We start from the raw sequence: 18,760 nt of genomic DNA, 5'->3' as shown, positions 1-18,760 counted from the left end.
TAGAGTTTTCCTTGTCCTTGGAGTGGCAGGTAGTGGCACGAGAGGAAGAAGTTACCTCACACAAACAAAATACTACCTCTTAAATGAAAAACAGGGACATGCTGGGTTAAAAAATAACATGCCAGTTGTGCTGGGGAGAGGTGGCAGGCTTCAAGGAATGTGAGCAGATCTTCTCAGGAATAAGGGTGGCAGCCAGAGCATTCCTGAGCTGTGTAACTCCAAGTTTTACAGCTGTGCTTATATTAGGAGTTTTATTTAATTGCTTTTGAATGCTCTCCTGAAGGCTGATGGAGAAGCTGGCTGGAATTGCTGCAGGTACCAGTGGTGAGGTGCTTCACAAGTTTAGAGGAGTGAAACTTAGGTCTAGGAGGGAAGCAGCAGATCTGTGCTGACTGCTGTGCTAGCTATTCCTTGTTCCTCTTGCCCCTCAAGAAACAGTTGAATTGAGTGCCTGCAGTCACAACAAGCCAACAGGAGCAGTGTGCTAAACTCACTAACTGATATAAAAATCTAACTGCTCTGGAAAAGTAATTTCTTGGATGCCTTGACCTGTCTAACAACTTTACAGGTCAGTTCTTTCATTGGTTGTCTGGATTTCTCCTTCCCCCTTCCCTGTTATGTGTGAGGATGAAATTCTCCTGAGGGTCCTGCATCAAATGCATTAGTTAATATTGATACCCTGATTAGCACTATTTTAAAATAATACTGCCAAGATTATTATTTTGTAACATGTTTCTGTGTTTGTTTCTGCCTCATATATTGCCTGATAAAGTCCACAGAAGATGTTACTGGAAGTTCTACAGTTGGTTGAATTATACACATTCACTCTGTTCCCTTGCATTCTGACAAAAATGATAAAATATGGGGATGATGCCCTAGGCAAAAGCCAGAGTTTTCTAATAAAAACACATATAATTAAATAAATAATAATTTTAAAATAAAAGCCTGAACAAAACCCCTCCGAGTGCTAACCTTCTTTTCCCAAAGTCCCGCCAAAATAACCCAAACCAAAACAAGCCCCCAAACCCCACCATCCAACAACTCCTTTTTAATGTCTCTATGTGAACTTGTTGTTGGCGTGAGGTCTGCTGTTCCAAGGTGGATAGATGATTGAGTCAGACAGTTCTCTAAAATTAAATCCAACACTGGGTGGATTTGCAGTTTTTCCCACATTTCTCATTTGTTTTCCTCTCTCTGACTCTCTTCAAGCTTGCACTTAGTTTCCTGTGTTCCGAGTAGTCATAATACTGTGGTATTGTGCTCTTGTATAATACCATAAAACCTTTATTTATTTTTTCATGATATTGTGGTCACATTTGCAGCTTCAGTTATACTGGACAGTCTTCAAATGTGCAGCAGGAATATTGTTCCATCTCAGCAATTGTATCACTTGTGTCCAAAGGAATTGAAATAGATATTGCCAGCAACAGGCCAGGAGTTGGGCTGATAAAAATGTGAAGATTCCTTGCTTAAGATGTTCCCTTCCTATAGGTACTTTTAATGTATTTCTAGAACTGAATTAATGGTTTGTTAGAGTTATTCCCAGCTTTATTTGGTCTTTTGATTCAGAAGTATGTTACGTAGTTTGCTTTACTTAATTCTTCAAGGTGTCTGTCTCTGGGCATGTCTACTACTCATACTCCAATTACATATAATAAAAATGTCATCAGGGATTTCCAGCTAACAAAGCTGTTCCATGCTTCAGCATCTCTGGGCAAGTAAGAGGTAGACCCCATCTGTAAATACTAAATTTATCATAGACTCATGGAATCGTCAAGTTTGGGAAAGACCTTGAAGATCATCAAATCCAACTGTTGATAATAGATACAGGTAATATGATTTCACTGAGTTTACAGATATTTACTTTTTTTTTAATGTTTTTGTAGTTTTTCAGATTAAATACTTTTTTTGTTATTTGGTATGGAATTTCTGATTCCTCTGTGGTGTGAAAAGATTTAATGAGGATGCAAGTTTGCAGCTGAGCCTCATGGTCTTGGGAGAAGACGTTTGTCTCCTTATTTTAAAGTTGAAAACAAGAAAAAGAGTAATAATGCAATAGATGGGTTGCCCTGAGGAAAGCTCGGATAATTTCAGATTTCACAGTATAGATCTCCTGAGATCTAGTGATAAAAAGGAAGATGAATGGTTTAAAATGAAATAAACACTATTTTTACAGTGAAATGAGGGATATGCTTATTTATCAATCTATGCAATTTAGTGTTTGCAATCTTTTTCAGTTCCATGACATTTGAAAGGTCATGCAAAGTATTGGAGCTGGGATTAATTGCAGGAAGCAAACTGGAAAAGACTTTAAAAGAAAGGAAAGAAAAATGTGTGTATGTAATTTGGCTAGGCAACAAAGGAGACCTGACTGTGCCTTTTATTTAAGGGCTGTAAACACTGAACTGGGGCAGAAATGTTTTATGGTATTACATAGAACCACTTAAAGGAATAAGTAGATGAAGCTGAGCAAAGTAATGTTTAGCTGAATATTAGGAAAAAAATCTTAACATTGAGGTTTATTAGATTATGGAACACGCTTCCCAGAGGATGTGGTTCAAGCTCCATTACTAGTCCCTTAAAATTAGACTGGATAGAATAACGAGCTGTACTGGAGGGATCAGTGTTCATGGATGGGGGATGGACATAGTTGCCAAATACATCTTTGCATTTCACTTGCTTCCATGATTCATTTCCTGAAAAACTGCTTCCAGAATGTGTTAATGACATCACAGCCCTGGACACCTCAGACCCATCAGTGTCTCTCTGGCTTTGGAGGGTTTATGGGGAGATTTCCTGGGCTGTCTTTTTCCCAGTGGCTCCTCCACCCCAGCCATTCCCTGCAGCTTTCCTGTCCTGCTGCAGCACTGGGAGTAGTGGTGACATCAAAAAGGTGCCTGGGATGTATTTGGAATGTGTGGGTACACAGAGACATGATCTGGGCTATTCCTGGAGAGGCTGTGACCAGGAGTGGGGCAGGCAGGGAGCTGGTGTTGCAGAGCTTGGCTCCACAGAAACAACTACCTTCTGCTGTTCTTGGCAGGGAGGATGAAGTACTGGTCTCCTTTACAATAGTGTTATTAGGTGTGAAAACCCTTGAACAATTAAGTCATACTCAGTCATGTATTTCAATGAGCCAGTTGAAATCTATGAAATATAGAGCAGTTGTTCTGTTGCAGTGATTTGTTGAGAAGAAAACAACTTGGTTTTTAAATCACTCCTATAATTCTTTTTAACGTTTAAAGAAGTAATCTGAAACATGCACTTAATCTTTCTATAGCATTTTAGTCACTTTCCTGTAGTATTTAGGAATTAAAAGCTTAAAATATAGTAGTAAAGCAGCTGAAATATAACACAGCACCTGAAATAAAGCCATGGCAGTCATCTGTGTGAATTGTGTGACTTTGACCTTGCACTAAGGAGTAAGTGATAGTTTGATGGGACTTTAAGCCTGATTATTCAGTTCCAAGTGATCACACGTTTACTCTGATCACATCATGTGCCATTCCTGTGTTCCAGACAAGAAATAGAGTCAAGATGGACTGATACATAGCTGTAGTTTCAAAATGCTTTTAAATTTAGTGTCTCCCACGCATGAATTCTTGCTGCAGCCTGCTGTTGACTTAGAGAGCAGCTAGCCTACCAGTATTTAAAATACAAATCTGTTTTTGATCTGTGTGACATCCAGAAACTATTCATTTATAGCTGCTTGTAGAACCTCCCCTATGTCTCAAGCTAGTTTGGGTTAATATTCTTAGTCCAGTGCTGGACAATGAAGACCTTAAAAATAATGCTGAGAATTAAAAATTGTTACTTTCGCCATTTGTATTGCCATGCCAGCTGAAATGTTGCAAAAACCTATGATTTATGGAAACTTGTGTCAGTTGAAGAAGTTGCAGCAATTTAAAAGTGACTGCAAACAAAAGTTATTGTAGTATTTAGGACAGCCATTTTTGTGCTTCTGAGTTTTTATAATTTCCCATCTTAAAAAGTCTACAGTCACCTGATTGACTTTTTCAGTCACAGGTTGTAGTTTGTGTGAACATCAGTGTGTTTATGCTACAGGTGAGTTTGATTCTGCTTGAGAGTGCAATATTTAACATGCAGATTCATAAACCATGTAAAAATGAATCTGTATTTCCTGTAGTTCAGCTTTGCTAGTTTCCTTCTGTAATGAATCCTCACAAATTTGTAATGGGACTTCCCTAAAATTAACATAGCTACTGTTTTTATAGTCATCAAAGCAAGTGTACCCTGGATTCCTCAAAATTTGCAGTTTAAGTTCCTTAACTAAAGATGTGAGATGTTGAAGATGTGCTTTATAAGGTATAAAATGCCCCTGATGCAGCAGTTGCCTCACTGATCCCCGTTCATGATTTCATGGACCTCTTTTTCCTCTCCCATTCATTATCACATAACATCCCTGTGGCAACTTGAGAAATTGCTTGCATGGAAAAGTAATCGTAGGAAAGTATTTATGTATTTTTAGCTTTCTTCTAACACAATGTAGCAGCTGGAAACAAGGACAAGAGCCAGCACAATGTGAACTGCCAGCTCTCCATGGGCCACCAGAAAGTGTTCATCAGACCACAGTGTGAGAACTATTGAATTGACTTAAGAAATGTGACACACATAATAAGCATTAAAAAAACAACGCTCAAGTTCCCAGTGCTGCTGCTTGAGCGTAATAAGAAGTAAACAGTAATTGTAATGTTTTTTAATAATATGTTATTTACTGGTTTTGGTGGAGGAACTACATGATGGTATCAATTAGATGCAATGAAAATCACTTTTCCTTTAATTCTTCTTCATCTCTATTTAGTAATGTCTTAGATGCTGTTGCAGCATTGGACAATCTTCTGGATACTAAAAGTTTCGGAAATAAGAAAGCAGAATGTGGAGCTAAGACTTGGGTGTGTTAGTAACCATAAGTTATATCTGTTCTGTTTTATGCTTTTTTCATTGTGGTTGAGTTTTTTTTCTGATATTTAACACTGGCTTTGCCAACTTCTGTAGCCTCATCTATTTGTGTTCTTTCCATTTTTGCAGCAAGGGAGCAGGATTGTTGTTTTGGATATGTCAGAATGATAGGGGGAGACCTTTTGAAGATCTTCAGGTCTATTAAAACTCTTATTTAGTCCTGTTCAGTCTCAAAAGCAGCCTGGGGCAGTGCCTCAAGTTGGTGCCCTCGGCAAATACTTTCAAAAGTAATAAAAAACAAAAAAACTCATTAGGAGGATGCTAAAGATGTTTGAGATGATTTGGGTCATGTGCTGGGGAATGAGGGAAGGCTCTGGCCTCTTACCAAGCTCCAGGGAGGAGAGACAAGACCATACTCAAAAAGGCTTTGCCAGTATTAATTGCAATTTAATGCCCATATTTAAATGCAATGAAAGATGTTCAAAGGAAAGGTTGAAGTTCAGTGATCATTTTAATTGAATTTTTGAGCTACTATTAGATTAAAAAAAAACCCAAAACAATACTGATTTCCTAGAAAGAAACTTGGAAATAAGTAACTCCAATTTCCTCAGCATTAATTTAATGCTCTGTCCAGCATGAGAAGTCAGAGAGTTTGTCTTCTGAGCCTTGACACTGAAGGTTGAAAGGTGAATAATATGTTTTGCAGAAGAATTACAACTAGTTTAATAACTAATCCAGGAGAGCTCAAAAATCAATTATAGCTCACAGTTGGTTGATCTGCTAATTTAAAATAATGGTAGACAATGTTAGAAGTTGTGGACTGTAAGTTGTAATGCTTTATATGAGTGTAATGAGTTTTTAGAGTACTTTCTGCACTCTTGGTTTCAAAATGTCTTCGAAGTCAAACTCGTAAAATTCTTTTTATTCTTGTGAAATTGTAAATAAGTGTGTTTAAACTTTTTTCAAAGCAGGTACAAACATGAACCTTATTTGTATCTCATTGTGTAACAGAGAGCAGGCATTAGGCTGAGGTTTCTGCAGAGTTGTGTTTACATCAAATAATAGGTGAAAAAAAAGTTCTGTTTTGATGTCTGTGTCATAACTTCATTTTGCCATTAAGTGTTGTTTCACAGAGTGTCAAAGTAGATTAAAGTCCTAGGTTTGTTTTCATGGCTGTAAGCGGTGTTTCTAGCCATCTCACAGAAAACCTCAGCTTCTCTGTTGCAAAATAACATACTTTGCTCTTATGACCTGCTTTTCTTGCTCTGCCTCACATAGAGTTGTACAGGGGAAAAAAATCTGTGGCTGATAGGTTGGTGAAAGAGAAGGGCAAAAATGAGTCTGTTAATTATGTTTTAAGTGTAAAAGCAGTCAGTTCCTTATTAAAGTATTCAAGTATTTCCCAGAAATAATTGGCAGAATTTTACAGTTCTTCAAGTGACAAATGTTCTAGCAATGTGGTTCCATGTGGGATTGAGTCAAGAAACAAAGTTATATCAGTGAATCCCAGAGCTGGTCAGGCTGGTAGGGCACACAGTGGGACATTTGACACCACCTCCCTGCTCCAGCAGGGCCATCCTAGGGCACAGGGCACACAGGATTGTGTCCTGAGGGCTCTGGAATATCCCCAGTGAGGGAGACTCCACCCCTGTGTTGCCCAGGGCAGAAGTTGTGTCTCCTGTGCAGGGGGAATTGCTGGCTCAGCCCCTGCCCGTGGCTCTGGTGCCATTGCTGGGATATGCCTGGAGCAGAGCCTGGGACTGCTCTGCACCTCCCTGCACCCAGGGACAGCCAGGGCTGAGAGCCCCTCTCAGAGCCCTCAACAGCCCCAGCTCCCTCAGCCTGTCCTGGGCAGGGAGATTGCTCCAGGCCCTTCAGTGTATGTGTCACTCTCCCTTGAACCTGCTCCAGGAGCTCCATGTCCTTCTTGCATTGGGGAGCTCAGAGCTGGACACAGTTTGAAACGATGGACAAATATTACAGAAATGCAATTGAAAATATTCTGCAGAAAACAGTAAAATGTATAAATGAAATAAATGATCCAGATACCTAAGTGTTTGTCTTGTTTTCAGCTTGGATAAAGTTGCACTGCTGGGTGATGTTGGTATCACCCTAATGTTTTAGTTGTTGCTAAGTCATACTTATGCTGAATCAAGGAGTTGTCACCTTCTCATAATTTCAGAAGAAATTCCTGGCTGTAAGGGTGGTGAGGCCTTGGCACAGGTTTCCCAGAGAAGCTGTGGCTGCCCCTGGATCCCTGAAAGTCTTCCAGACCAAGTTGGATTGGGGCTTGGAGCAGCCTGGGAGAGTGGCATGTGTCCCTGCCCATGGCATGGGTTAGAATGGGATGAGCTTCAATGTTTCTTAAAGCACAAGGAGGGGACACAGCCAGGACAGCTGACCCAGATGGTTGAAGGAATATCCCATATCCTGTCATGCTGTGCAATAAAAAGGGGAGGTCTTACCAGGAGTGGGTGAGCACAGCTTCAGGGTTTGCAGCAGGTGGTGAGCATCACTTCCTCTGTATATTTTTATCATCATTATCATCATCATCATCGTTTTCCCTTCTTTTTTGTTCCTATTGAATTGCCTTCATCTCAGGCCCCGAGTTTTGCGTTTTCTCTTAGCTCTCTTCCCCATTTCACCAGAGAGGAGAGAATGATTGGCTGTGTGGTGTTAAACAACAAAGTAAAAGAGACTGTGCTAGGGTTGTGGATTATTGGCTTCATCAGGTTTATAACTGGGACCAGAAAGGGAGTATTTGCTACTGTAGAGCCTTTTCAAGATTTTATAAATCTTCAGAAGCAGTTTGCCTCATGATGCTATTTCAGGTAATCTACCCTTCCCTCTTTTTCACAGTTTATTGGTTTAGTTTTGAGTACCCTAGCTTATCTTTGCCACCTCACAGAGATGTAGAAAGCTTTACAACAACATCTGGAATTTGTATTTCTCTTGTGCTATATAATAAAATAAAGACAAGAGGACAGAAGTAAAATTAAAGAAACCTCAATGTGAAAGAAATCCAATCTATATGTTGAAGCATTTAGGCAAATTTCTCTTCATGCCTGTAATGATGCCAGGCAGAACTAGTGCTGTTTCAGCCATCTGTGGCTATGCTGTTGGCTTAATCAGGGGTTTTCATGGAATTGTGAAATCCTAGAATGATTTGGGTTGGAAGGGATTTCAAAGCTGTAATGTAATGACCCCTGCCATGGGCAGGTACATCTTCTGCTATCCCAGGTTGCTCCAAGCCATGTCCAACCTGACCTTCTTCCCTTTTAAACGTGGAATTTTCTTCCTTTCATTCTATTTTTTTTTTTTTGCCTGTGATGTTCTGAAGAAGCAGAATCTAAAATACTATTTTGTCCAGACTGTATCAGTGTCTATTCTTCTATGTTGTCTGTTAATTCAGATCTGAAAAGAATATTGTAAGGAATGCTTCTAAAAGAGTGCAGCATGAGTTACTTTGTTTTGTGCGTTAAAGAAGTAAAATATAGTCTTGTAATTTTGAAATATGCATAAATATAAAATTAGGTTTAACAAAGTAATATTTCAGATGTTTTGAACATGCTGCTACATACAGCTAGAAACCTCCTATCTCTCTGTCCTCCCACACTCTTTACCTATTTAGCATTTTAATCTGATTTTTATGATCAGAAATAATATTTTCCTTTAAAATGTGTTTAACTTAAGTATGTTGGAAGCATCAGCCAACACTTAGCACCAATACGACACTGCCATTGCAACTGCAAGGAATGTTATGAACCTGTTACATGAGATTGGTTTTCTGGAGGATTTCCCAACACACAAGAGAACTTCAGGAGGTTACCTGGGACACATATTAATGTGCAGATTAACTCGGACATAGTGACCTCATTCTCCCTGGTGGAGGATTCACATTAATTACTATTGTTTTGGCCATATCCCTCTTTTCCTAACTATTGAGGAAAGGCAGAATGGCAGATGGCAGCCACAGAAGGATGGGGTGATAGAAAATTGAAAACAAGAACTACACTAAAGTTTAACAATGGAAGTTTGATAAATTTTAATTTATTTCACATGTGTTAAATAAATAAATGTACAGTTGTTTCAGGGATTTTAAAATAGTTTCTTTGCATGTTACCTCTCTGGTTAACTCATGTGAGCTTAAAAACTTCATGGTCAGCATCATTCATTCTGATAAGAACAGTGGATGAAAAACATGGTGATAAAGGTTTATTAGTGTAACATGAAATTTTTGCTAAGAAGGCTGCTATTATAGTACTTTTTATTACAAGAACTCTCTCAAGCTGCTTAACACTGAGTGGCATTAGTCCCCTTGCCCATGACATGGCAGTAATTGCCCTGCAATTGTCCTAATGAGGGAGCATTGGTTTGTTACATAATCTGACTGTATAATAACATTTGAAGAAAAATACTCATTGGATGGCTTGAAATTTTGTAGGGCTAAGAGTACTTGAAATTATTTTAATTGGTTATACTTTAATGTTTTGCATTCAGATGGCTTACAAGTTTTTATGATTTACACCATGAGTCTTGCAACTAGAAGACTTGAAACTAAACTTTCTTGATTTTTCTGTTTTCTTTAAGAAGGTGCTGTAATTTCTTAAGGAGGTTGTAATAAATTTTTGATTTAGGCATTAATTAAAAGAGGAAATAAGATTTGCCTTTTGTTAAGTAGAATTTACTATATTTTTCCTGTATAACTGAAAGCTTTGACCTGATAAATGAATAATTTGATTAAATGCTTAGTCTCTGCCATAAAATTTCAAGATACATTAAAGAAATGAACTGCTAGGCAGGCATTTGGGGATGAATCTAATACTTTGTGATTTGGAGGGCCTGCTTCTTATCCCCTTGGAATGAATGTATCAAGGGCCCAGCTGTGATGAACACAGAGGTTTTATCCTTTCCTCTGACTTTGTATGCCAATAATGCTGAGTCAGCAGCATCTCTGTTTCAGTTTTGGTGCTTTTCTTAGTTTTTTCGTGTGCTGTAATACAGTCCCATGAGTTTAAGCAGTGTGATAATGAAAATTCTTTCAAGCAGCCTTTGGGGACATTACATTGGCTTTATACATTATGCCTTATTACTGCAGCTGTACACGCACCATGTACAATTGTGGAATCGGAGAATGGTTTGGCTGAAAGGACCTTAAAGACCATCGACTTCCAACGCCTGCAATGGCAGGGACACCTTCTGCTGTCCCAGCTTGATCCAATCCCTATCCAGCCTGGCCTTGGGCACTTCCAGGGATGGGGCAGCCACAGCTGCTCTGGGCACCCTGTGCCAGGGCCTGCCCACCCTCACAGGGATGGGTTTTGTTCCAATATCTAATCTAAACCTATTCTCTAAAATAGCCTTGTTTATTAAAATGTCACCCAACCTGTTGTTTGTTGTTTTTTTTTTTTTTTTCTCTGCAGCTGGCCTGTGGACAGTGTTCACACTGGGCGGGGTGGGCAGCAAAGCATCAGCTCAGCTGGAGCAGTGCTCCCCTCTGGCCAGCCAGAGCCTGCTGCTGCTGCTGGTCCTGGCCAACCTGACGGACGCTCCAGACACCCCGAACCCCTACAGGCAAGCCATCATGTCCTTCAAGAACACACAAGGTTTGTGCCTGTTCTTTCTTCTGAACCTGAGCTGATGAAATGGAGTTTTAAGGTGCTGTGATTGCTTAGCAGTTCTCTTTCCATGATCTATTGTACTTCCAGCACACCCATGGAAGAGCAGTAATGATACTTTTTTGTCTGGGAGTTTTGAGGTAGGGTTCCTCAGCTGCTGAACTTAATGGTGGGGACAGCGGGAGGATACTTTATCCTCCTGACCTGAGAAATACTAGAAGGCTTCATAATCCTGGTCCAGTTTACTTCCTGTGCTAGAAGTTCTTGAAGGTTTCTGCTGACCTTGATGATTCTGTGACTCTATAATTTCATAAAATATATGGAAGACTAACCTATAAGTAGATGGGTTTTCCAAGACTATGCAGGAGCTCCCTAAAAATTTGTAGCACATTTTGTCCTGGAGCCATGGTCATTAGAGAGAAAGTAAATAATTAAATTACTACCTGGGTTTGCTGACTGTAATCTTAAATTTCAAATGTAAGGAAAAAATGTTTAACATAAACACTTCCATGAGTTTTGTGTGTATGGGAGGTTTCAGAGTTGTTTTGGTGCTTGTCTGGATTTTGAGAAGGCAGGTTCCAGTCTGTGTGTCAGGTAACTGCAGGTGCCATGTGGCACTGACTTGCAGAGGGTCTTGTCTGGGACGTGGGAATGCCCTAACACAGCTCGTGCCATCTAGATAGTTCAGTATGCAGCCTGTACCTTTGACAGAATCATGGAATCATTCAGGTGGGAAAAGCCCTCCAAGTCCAACCATTCCCCCAGCACTGCCCAGGCCACCACTAACCCATATCCCCAAGTGCCACAGCCACAAGGCTTTTAAATCCCTGCAGGAATGGGGACTCCACCATTTTCCATGAGCACTTTATCCATGCTTAGATCTCTGAGTCTGAGCCATGTGGTTTTACCTTTCATTGGCTTTGTGCAGTTTGGCACTGTGCACAGAGCTCAGGAGATGTGTGACAACCTGTGAAGCCACAGTAATATCCTGAGTTATGCACTTTCTTCTGGGGAGTTCTTGTGTTCCTTTATCCATTAAGTTTTAACCAGGTTGAGCTCTAAATTAATTCATCATTACCTAGGAAAATTTATTGGGTTGTGAAGGTGGAGGATTGTTCTTATAAGAAGAATTCTGAGTCCTAACATGCTTCTTTGATTTATTGGATACCATTTACAGGTGATTGAGATCAAATTGTTGATAAAGTTTTTGTTTTGTTCTGTCTTTAAACTGCAAGCTTCCTTTAATGTTGCATTTTGGCTTTGTTTCATGCCATGAGTAGCCAGTAGTGTATTCCTTTAAGTGCGCTGTACAATACAGCATTATAAAATTTTGAAAGAACTTATTTTGTGTCAAATGTAGCATGAAAAGCTGTATTTTCTCTACATGTGTATGTTGATAGAATGACTTATTGTTTCCCAGAAACTTGTTCCCACTAGCAATACTCGTAATTGAGCTTAAATTTGATTTCTGTGAACATTCTAAGGGGTTTGTAAGAGGAAAGTAATGTGAAAAAAAAAGAGGCTGGTTGCTGTCATAATATATACTATAAAAGGAAAATTGGCATTTTTGTTAAAATAATTCCTGTAATTTAATTGGGACAAAACTAGAAAAATTCAGGATAAGGTTTGCTTTGTACAAGGTCTAGAATAATTTAATTTTTCTGCTGATCAGTTTAATGCTCTGCAGAATAATACAAGATATGTTGGTGTTGCTGGTAAGTTTCTTTAAGTCTGTTTAGATTTTTCTTTTACTGGACTTTTTAATATCCTTTAATAAAACTGATAGGGAAATGCTATAAATCCCAGTGGCACAGCTTAAACAACCACAGAAGTGAAGCTGCAAAGCCAAGGGGAGATTCTCTGCTAATTACCTGTGGCACCAAGAACTGAATTGTTCTGATTTTCATGTACATCCAGGTTTTCCCTCCTAAAGAGAAATTCCTGCCCAAGGCAGGGAGGTTTTAAACCAGCTGGTCCATAGTCATGGTCAGTAGTTGAGGAAGGCCAGGTTGGAGTCTCTCCTGCACCCGTGGGTGTGTGGTTTTGGGACAGGCAGGGTCTCCATCACCACAGGGCTGTGTCTCTGTGTGGTTCCCAATTCCTGCAGGCAGGAGTCCTGTTTGCTCCAGGGCCTCCTGCTGCTTCCTGCTCAATGACTGGAGCTGTCCCCCCTTGCCCTGGCCAAGAGGAGTGGTGGCTCCCCAGCACACTGTCTGCTGGGCCCCACAAAACCAATGGCAGCCAGGGCTCCTGCAGCAATTCCAAGCACTTTTTCCATCCAAAGTGGGGTGGAAGTGTTGTTCAAAATACGTGACGACTGCCGTGCTCTTCTGTGCTGAAAGCTACTTAGCAAACTTCAAGTAAGAATATGGGCTTAAAATCATAGAACCACAGTGTGGTTTGATTGGAAAGGACCTTCAAGATCACCCACTTTCAGCTTTCCTGCCATGGTCAGGGACACCTTCCACTATCCCGGATAGTGGGGTTCCAAGCCCCATCCAACCTGACCTTGGACACTGCTGGGAACAGAGGAGCCACAGCTGCTCTGGACACCCTGTGCCAGGGCCTCGCCACCCTCACAGGGAAGACTTTCTTCCTGACCTCTCATCTAAATGTCTTCTCTTTCAGTTTAAAACCCTTCCCCCTTTTCCTATGGATATTTGCCCTTGTAAAAATTCTCTCAGCATTCCATCTTCTTCAAAAGCCCCCTGTAAGTACTAGCCTTTTCTGTTTCCACAGGGATTTTCTAGACCTTAGAGATCTGTGCAGATGGATGTTTTTATTGAAGCTGGTAAAGGTTCTGTGAACAGAAATCTGTTTTATTTTTGCTTCCAGCCCTGGCACCGAGTATATTGTGATTCGGAACAAACTGCTGTTACTTTGAGGGACGTCAGACAATGTGATGTGATGTTTTGCATCACTTAACTCAGCAAACTCTCCACCACACACCTCTAAAGCCGTGACACCTATGTTTCACTGAGATACCACAGTAATCTTGACCTATGCGCATCCACCCTTTGTGTCAAGAAAGGGATGGATGGGAGATACTCCACCGTAATGCCAGAGAAATAAACCTGCAAGTTTGAGATGCAGGAATTGGAAGTTAATCGTTGATATATTGGTTCCAGAGAAGACCTTGTGGCTGTCCCCCTTCCAGCAGCTCCTGGGATCACATTCCTTCTTAGCAGTGGAAGCCGTATGGAGGGACAAAAATGTTTTATGAAAAAAGTTGAATATTTTGTGCAGGTACTGAAGTCATATGGGAGGACAACCTTAGCTTTTTGGCACAGCTGATACTTTATGAGACTCTATTATGGTTTATGACCGTTGGTGATAAGAGTCACAGGTGATTTTTGTTTCCTCCTTTCTGTGGTGTATTAAATATTTCCCCCAGAGATTTTATAAAATTAACAAATAACTGAATGATAAATGTATTTGTTAAAAGATTTTCTTTTATTTCTTTATTTCAGATAACACTGCTTTTTCGTCATCAAATCCACATGCTTTCCAGATTAACTTTAACAGTTTATACACAGCTTTATGTGAGCAACAGAAATCTGATCAAGCCACTCTTCTCTTGTACATGCTTCTGCATCAGAACAGCAACGTGCGGACTTACGTGTTGGCACGGACAGACATAGAAAATCTGGTGAGTCTTGCTCTGCCTCCTTTATTGTCATCACAAGGGATTGGCCCTGCAGTCTTGGGTGTCACCAGCTGCCAGTGGCCTCTGTTCTGCAGTGGAAGCAGCAGGTTCTGGATTACTCAATCACCAGTTTTAGCTCATTTACTCATTTTTGTTACGTCATCTCAGGAGTGTAGTGCTAACATGTCACTGCAGTCAAGGGTGGAACTGGTAAAGCTACGAGACCATCTTGGATTCCCTCTTTCTCTGTGCCACTGTCATGACCCAGGTCAAAACTCCCCACTTCTGATCATGGTGTAGAGAAACTGGAGGCAGATATCATTATATTCATTGTTTTATTTATCTCTTTCAGATATTCATGTCAAAAAGTTGCACAAGCTTACTCTGTGCTTTCAGGAGTAATAGTTAACAAAATGAGCTGTAACTGGACTATCATGCCAAATGTCTTACAGGGTTGACCGAAGACTGACACTCCTCAAGGAGCAGCTCACTGATTTTATAGAAATACAACTGTAGTGCCTTTTTAGCCACTTAAATAGGATTGTGGTTAATGGCCAATATAACAGACACCTGGTATGGTTTTTGTATGTAATAAATTAGCTTATGCTCCCCACTTTAGTAATGTCACAAACCACTTTAACAAATCTTACGTATTAAAAAGCATTCCTTTAATAAGATAATGGCTGTCTAGGGGAATTGGTAACAGAATAGAGGACCCTTTCCATTTTAATATTTGAAATCTTGCCAGGTAATTAGATCCCTTGCCTGTTTGATGGCAGATATGGAGTGAATTTGGTTTCAGTCCAAGTTCTAGCAGATGTATTGCTAAAATCGGAGTTGATAGACACCACTGTTGGCAAACTGGGGTGAGATGTTTGATGCTGAATTAATTCAAGACTGAACTCTTGTGTCCACTGCAGATTATGTCAGCAAGGGCTGAGTCATTTTGCATGAATTCCGTGAACAAATGGTCATGTATAATTTTTGGGACTGCTAGTGTGTGATAAGACAAGTTAACAGCTGCTAACCACAACAATTTGTTGTATCTTTAGAATCATAGAATAGAATCTCAGAATGGTTTGGGTTGGAAGGGGCTTTAAAGCCCCTCTGGTTGCTACCCCTTGCATGTGCAGGGATGCATTCCACTATGCCAGGTTGCTCTAGAAAGCTAAATATTAGGTGTGTGCATTGTTTTATAATTATGGTGTCTACTGCACTGTAAAGCTTCCAGAAGCACAGTGCAGTGCATCTGTCAAAACAAGTCAAGATGCAGGTACTCAGATGCTCTGCAGTGTAGGATATGTTCATATATTATCACCTAAAAAAGAGTAGTCAGAAAAATCTCAGAAATTACCAGCAACTTTAAACACTTCATGGGAAAAGATGGAAAAATTCAGAAAAGTATCACTGAAAATTTTTGTGGGTATTTTGATTTTTTTTTTTCAGTACCAACATTTGAAATTGCTCTTATTTTGCTCTTCATGCTGCTGCTTTGTGTTCTCTACTGACAACTTACTGACATCTTTGTCCAATCCTCTTGTTTTTGTTGGGTCAGTAGATAAGGATAAGCAGCAACCAACTGAGAAGAGCAGTTTTAATTGCTCAGTAAGACAGGCTGAGCCAGGCTTAAAAATAATCGGGAGGGCTACTGTATAAAGAAATCGTGACCTCCTAACTACAGTCCTGTGGTGAAAAAGGGTAATTCAGCCATAGACTTGAAAGTGAGATAAAGTGACTTGAGTACTGGAGCTGGCTGGCTGTCCTTCCCTGTGTGGCAAGAGTGATGCTGATGCACTGTGTAGTGTTCTGGTGTTGTACTTCCAGACTTCATAAAACAGTTACAGGCTATTGAAAAACGGATCCGTGTTGAGAAACATGGGAGTTGTCTTTTGGGGTTTTTTTGCTTTAAAATTAACAATAATGCTATGAGAGGCCCAGGAAGCTAACTCTAGCTGGTCAGAGAAGAGCTTGGGGAGCATCAGGATGTGTATGTGCCTTCATAAAGGAGAATCCTTGAAAAACCAGGAATTTCCACTTGCAGAGAGGGATGGGAAGAACTAAAGCCTGGAGGTTGATTCCTACCATCCAGAAATGTGGGAGAAAATCAATAAGGTCATTAATTCAGAGTCAAAATGATCTTTGAATGAGAGTGGAGCACTTTTTGGAGGCATGTAGTGTACATCAGTGGCCTCTTTGTACAGAGGCACAAAGTGAACAGAGTATAAGGTATATAGGTGCTGCATGAGAGATAGGTCCACAGGCAGCTCAGAGCTCATCCTAAACTCTCGGGGGTTTTGCAGGCTGCTCCTGTTTCACTGCATTCAGTGCATCCCATATGTTGTGTTTTCCCCTATTTTTATTTGTCTGCCTTTCTGTGCCCAGGAAACATCATCAGAAGGTGCTCTGTAATATTTCATAAGGATTTTTGAAATGTGTCTCTGCTCTTTTACAACTTCAGTTTAGCTTGTGAATTAAACCAGCTTGATTTTCTTAGCTGATATAACAGATATTGTCTCAATTCACTTCTTCATTTGTATGAATCTCCCTCTGCCAGTTAGACTTAAATACTTTCACCTTCTGTTGGGCTCTCTGTTTTATTGTTAATAAAGAACCTTTTTTTCTCTTATTATAATTCTGCTTGGCAAAATGAATAGAGTCTTTGTGTGTCCTTCATGACTTCATTTTTTTAAAATAACTGGATTAAATATCTGATGCTGGAGAATCTTCTGTTAGAGAAGTTTGCGTCTAGTATTTGGCTGTGCTTTTCAAACTGCTTACAGAAAGTGGTGGGACATGTGAAATAGAGGGCAGTTAGCACATTTTTTGATAAGCCTAGTGTTCTGGTCTGTAGATGGGAGACTCTTGAGCTTTCTTCTGTTTGGAAGAGCAATTAGCACTAGTATTGCAAATACATATACCTGTGGGATTTCTGCATGTAAGAAATGAGCTATTTGATGTGTTTGCTTTGGCTGCTGAGTTGAGATTTTGTTGCTGCTCAACATGACTGGAATGAAATAACATACATGATGATGTATTTATATCAACTGATGGTACAGCAATATTTTTTCCTGTAGTATAAATTTGTCTTAAGCAGATTGCTGCTTGTATTTTGTTGATCACTAAAGACAATCTATTTTTAAACTTTACTGGGAAAACCAACCTTGGACTGGATATAACACCTGCAATTTTCAGTGCCTGTTTTTACCTACCACTTGTTTTTGGGGTTAAAAGTAACTTTTTAATGGTGGCTGTTTCTTGCTGGTTAAAAGCTGCTGTTGGGGGAGGAGTGTTAGTAGTGGTGCAGTAGAGGTAGTGTGATGACTGTGAGAAAAGGATCAGTAAGCAATGCAAGAGAAGTGGTGGCTGTCTTCTCAATAAAAGGTTGGATATAAAACCGTTGTGTAAGAAGATAGGTATAAAGGTTTTAATGTATGTGTATATAGCATAGAAATGTATTTTGATTGAAAGTCTAGATAAATTTTTATATAATTAAAATATTAGCTGAAAGGATTCTTCTCTTTTGGAGGAACCTGTCTCTTCCAGAATTCTCCTGAGGCTCCTCCCAGGCATCTCCTGCAGTTTCCACCTTTACTTGAGACATCTGAGATCCTAAGCAGCAGCCATTCAGAGAAGATACCTGAGATTTTTTTGCTCTTTAAATAGCAGATCTTGTTTCCAAGATTCACTTGAGACTCCTTCCAGGCATTTCCCAGGGTTCTCTGAATTCTTCCAGAGACCTAAAACCCAAGTTTCAGCCCCAGACTTCTCCAAATTAACTACCTAGAAGTCTTCCTCTTTTGAAAAAATATTTCCTCCAGGTTCCACCCAAGACTCTTCCCAAGGCATCTCCCAGAGTATTTCCAATTTTACATTTTCTTATGATTAGAGTCTTAATTAAATCTTATATTGTAACTTTTTTATACAAGTGGTGGCTTATTAACTAGATTTTGTTCTGAGGACGGTAATACTTGTCCTAAAGGTGTGTGTGAACCTCAGCAATCAATTTACCAAGGAAAAAAAAAGTTGTAAGAGGGAAGGATTATAGAAAGTGTACAAATTGATTCTGGTTCCATCTGGAAATGGCACGTAAGAGAGAATTAAGTTGCCATTTGCCTCCCTGAGTTTTGTCCGGTGTGTAGACAGTACAAAGCCTGAAAGAGGAGTGGAAAGGGAAAAGTGGCCAAAGGAGTGGGGGTTTTGGAAGCAACAGAGGTTTGTTTGGGGCAGGAGGACTGGTTGCCATGATCTGGAGTGCCAGACTGCCCTTCAGGAGCAAGTATGGAGCTTTAGTAGCAGCACTTTCACATTTTGGCTTGTAGGGGAATGGCTGCAATGTCTCAATATCGTGTATTTTTAAATGTAGTTTGTAGCAACACGTGTAGGACTTGGAGCACTTGAGAACATGAATGGACTTTTTCAGTTACAATTAGTATTAATGTGCTTAGACGGAGAAGATATTTTGGGATATTCTGAAGGAGTATGTTTTGCCAGAGTGGTTTGTATGGTTTAACACAACCAGACTGAATCACAATTATTTTTAAAGGTCCCTTCCAACCCAAACCTTTCTGTGCTTCCA

General features: G+C 39.9%; 1 protein-coding gene across 1 annotated transcript in view; it reads left to right on the top strand.

The window, feature by feature from the left end:
- DYM (dymeclin) overlaps window positions 1-18,760 on the top strand; it is a 206,929-nt gene that overhangs the window by 63,893 nt on the left and 124,276 nt on the right. Inside the window, exons 4-5 of the mRNA XM_062512592.1 lie at window positions 10,344-10,526; window positions 14,009-14,187. Coding sequence (XP_062368576.1) covers window positions 10,344-10,526; window positions 14,009-14,187 — 362 coding nt within the window. The remainder of the gene's footprint in view (window positions 1-10,343; window positions 10,527-14,008; window positions 14,188-18,760) is intronic.

This window comes from Cinclus cinclus, chromosome Z, assembly GCF_963662255.1.
Source record: "Cinclus cinclus chromosome Z, bCinCin1.1, whole genome shotgun sequence".
In the NCBI taxonomy this organism is placed as follows: domain Eukaryota; kingdom Metazoa; phylum Chordata; class Aves; order Passeriformes; family Cinclidae; genus Cinclus; species Cinclus cinclus.
This window is presented reverse-complemented; position numbering and strand designations above follow the sequence as displayed.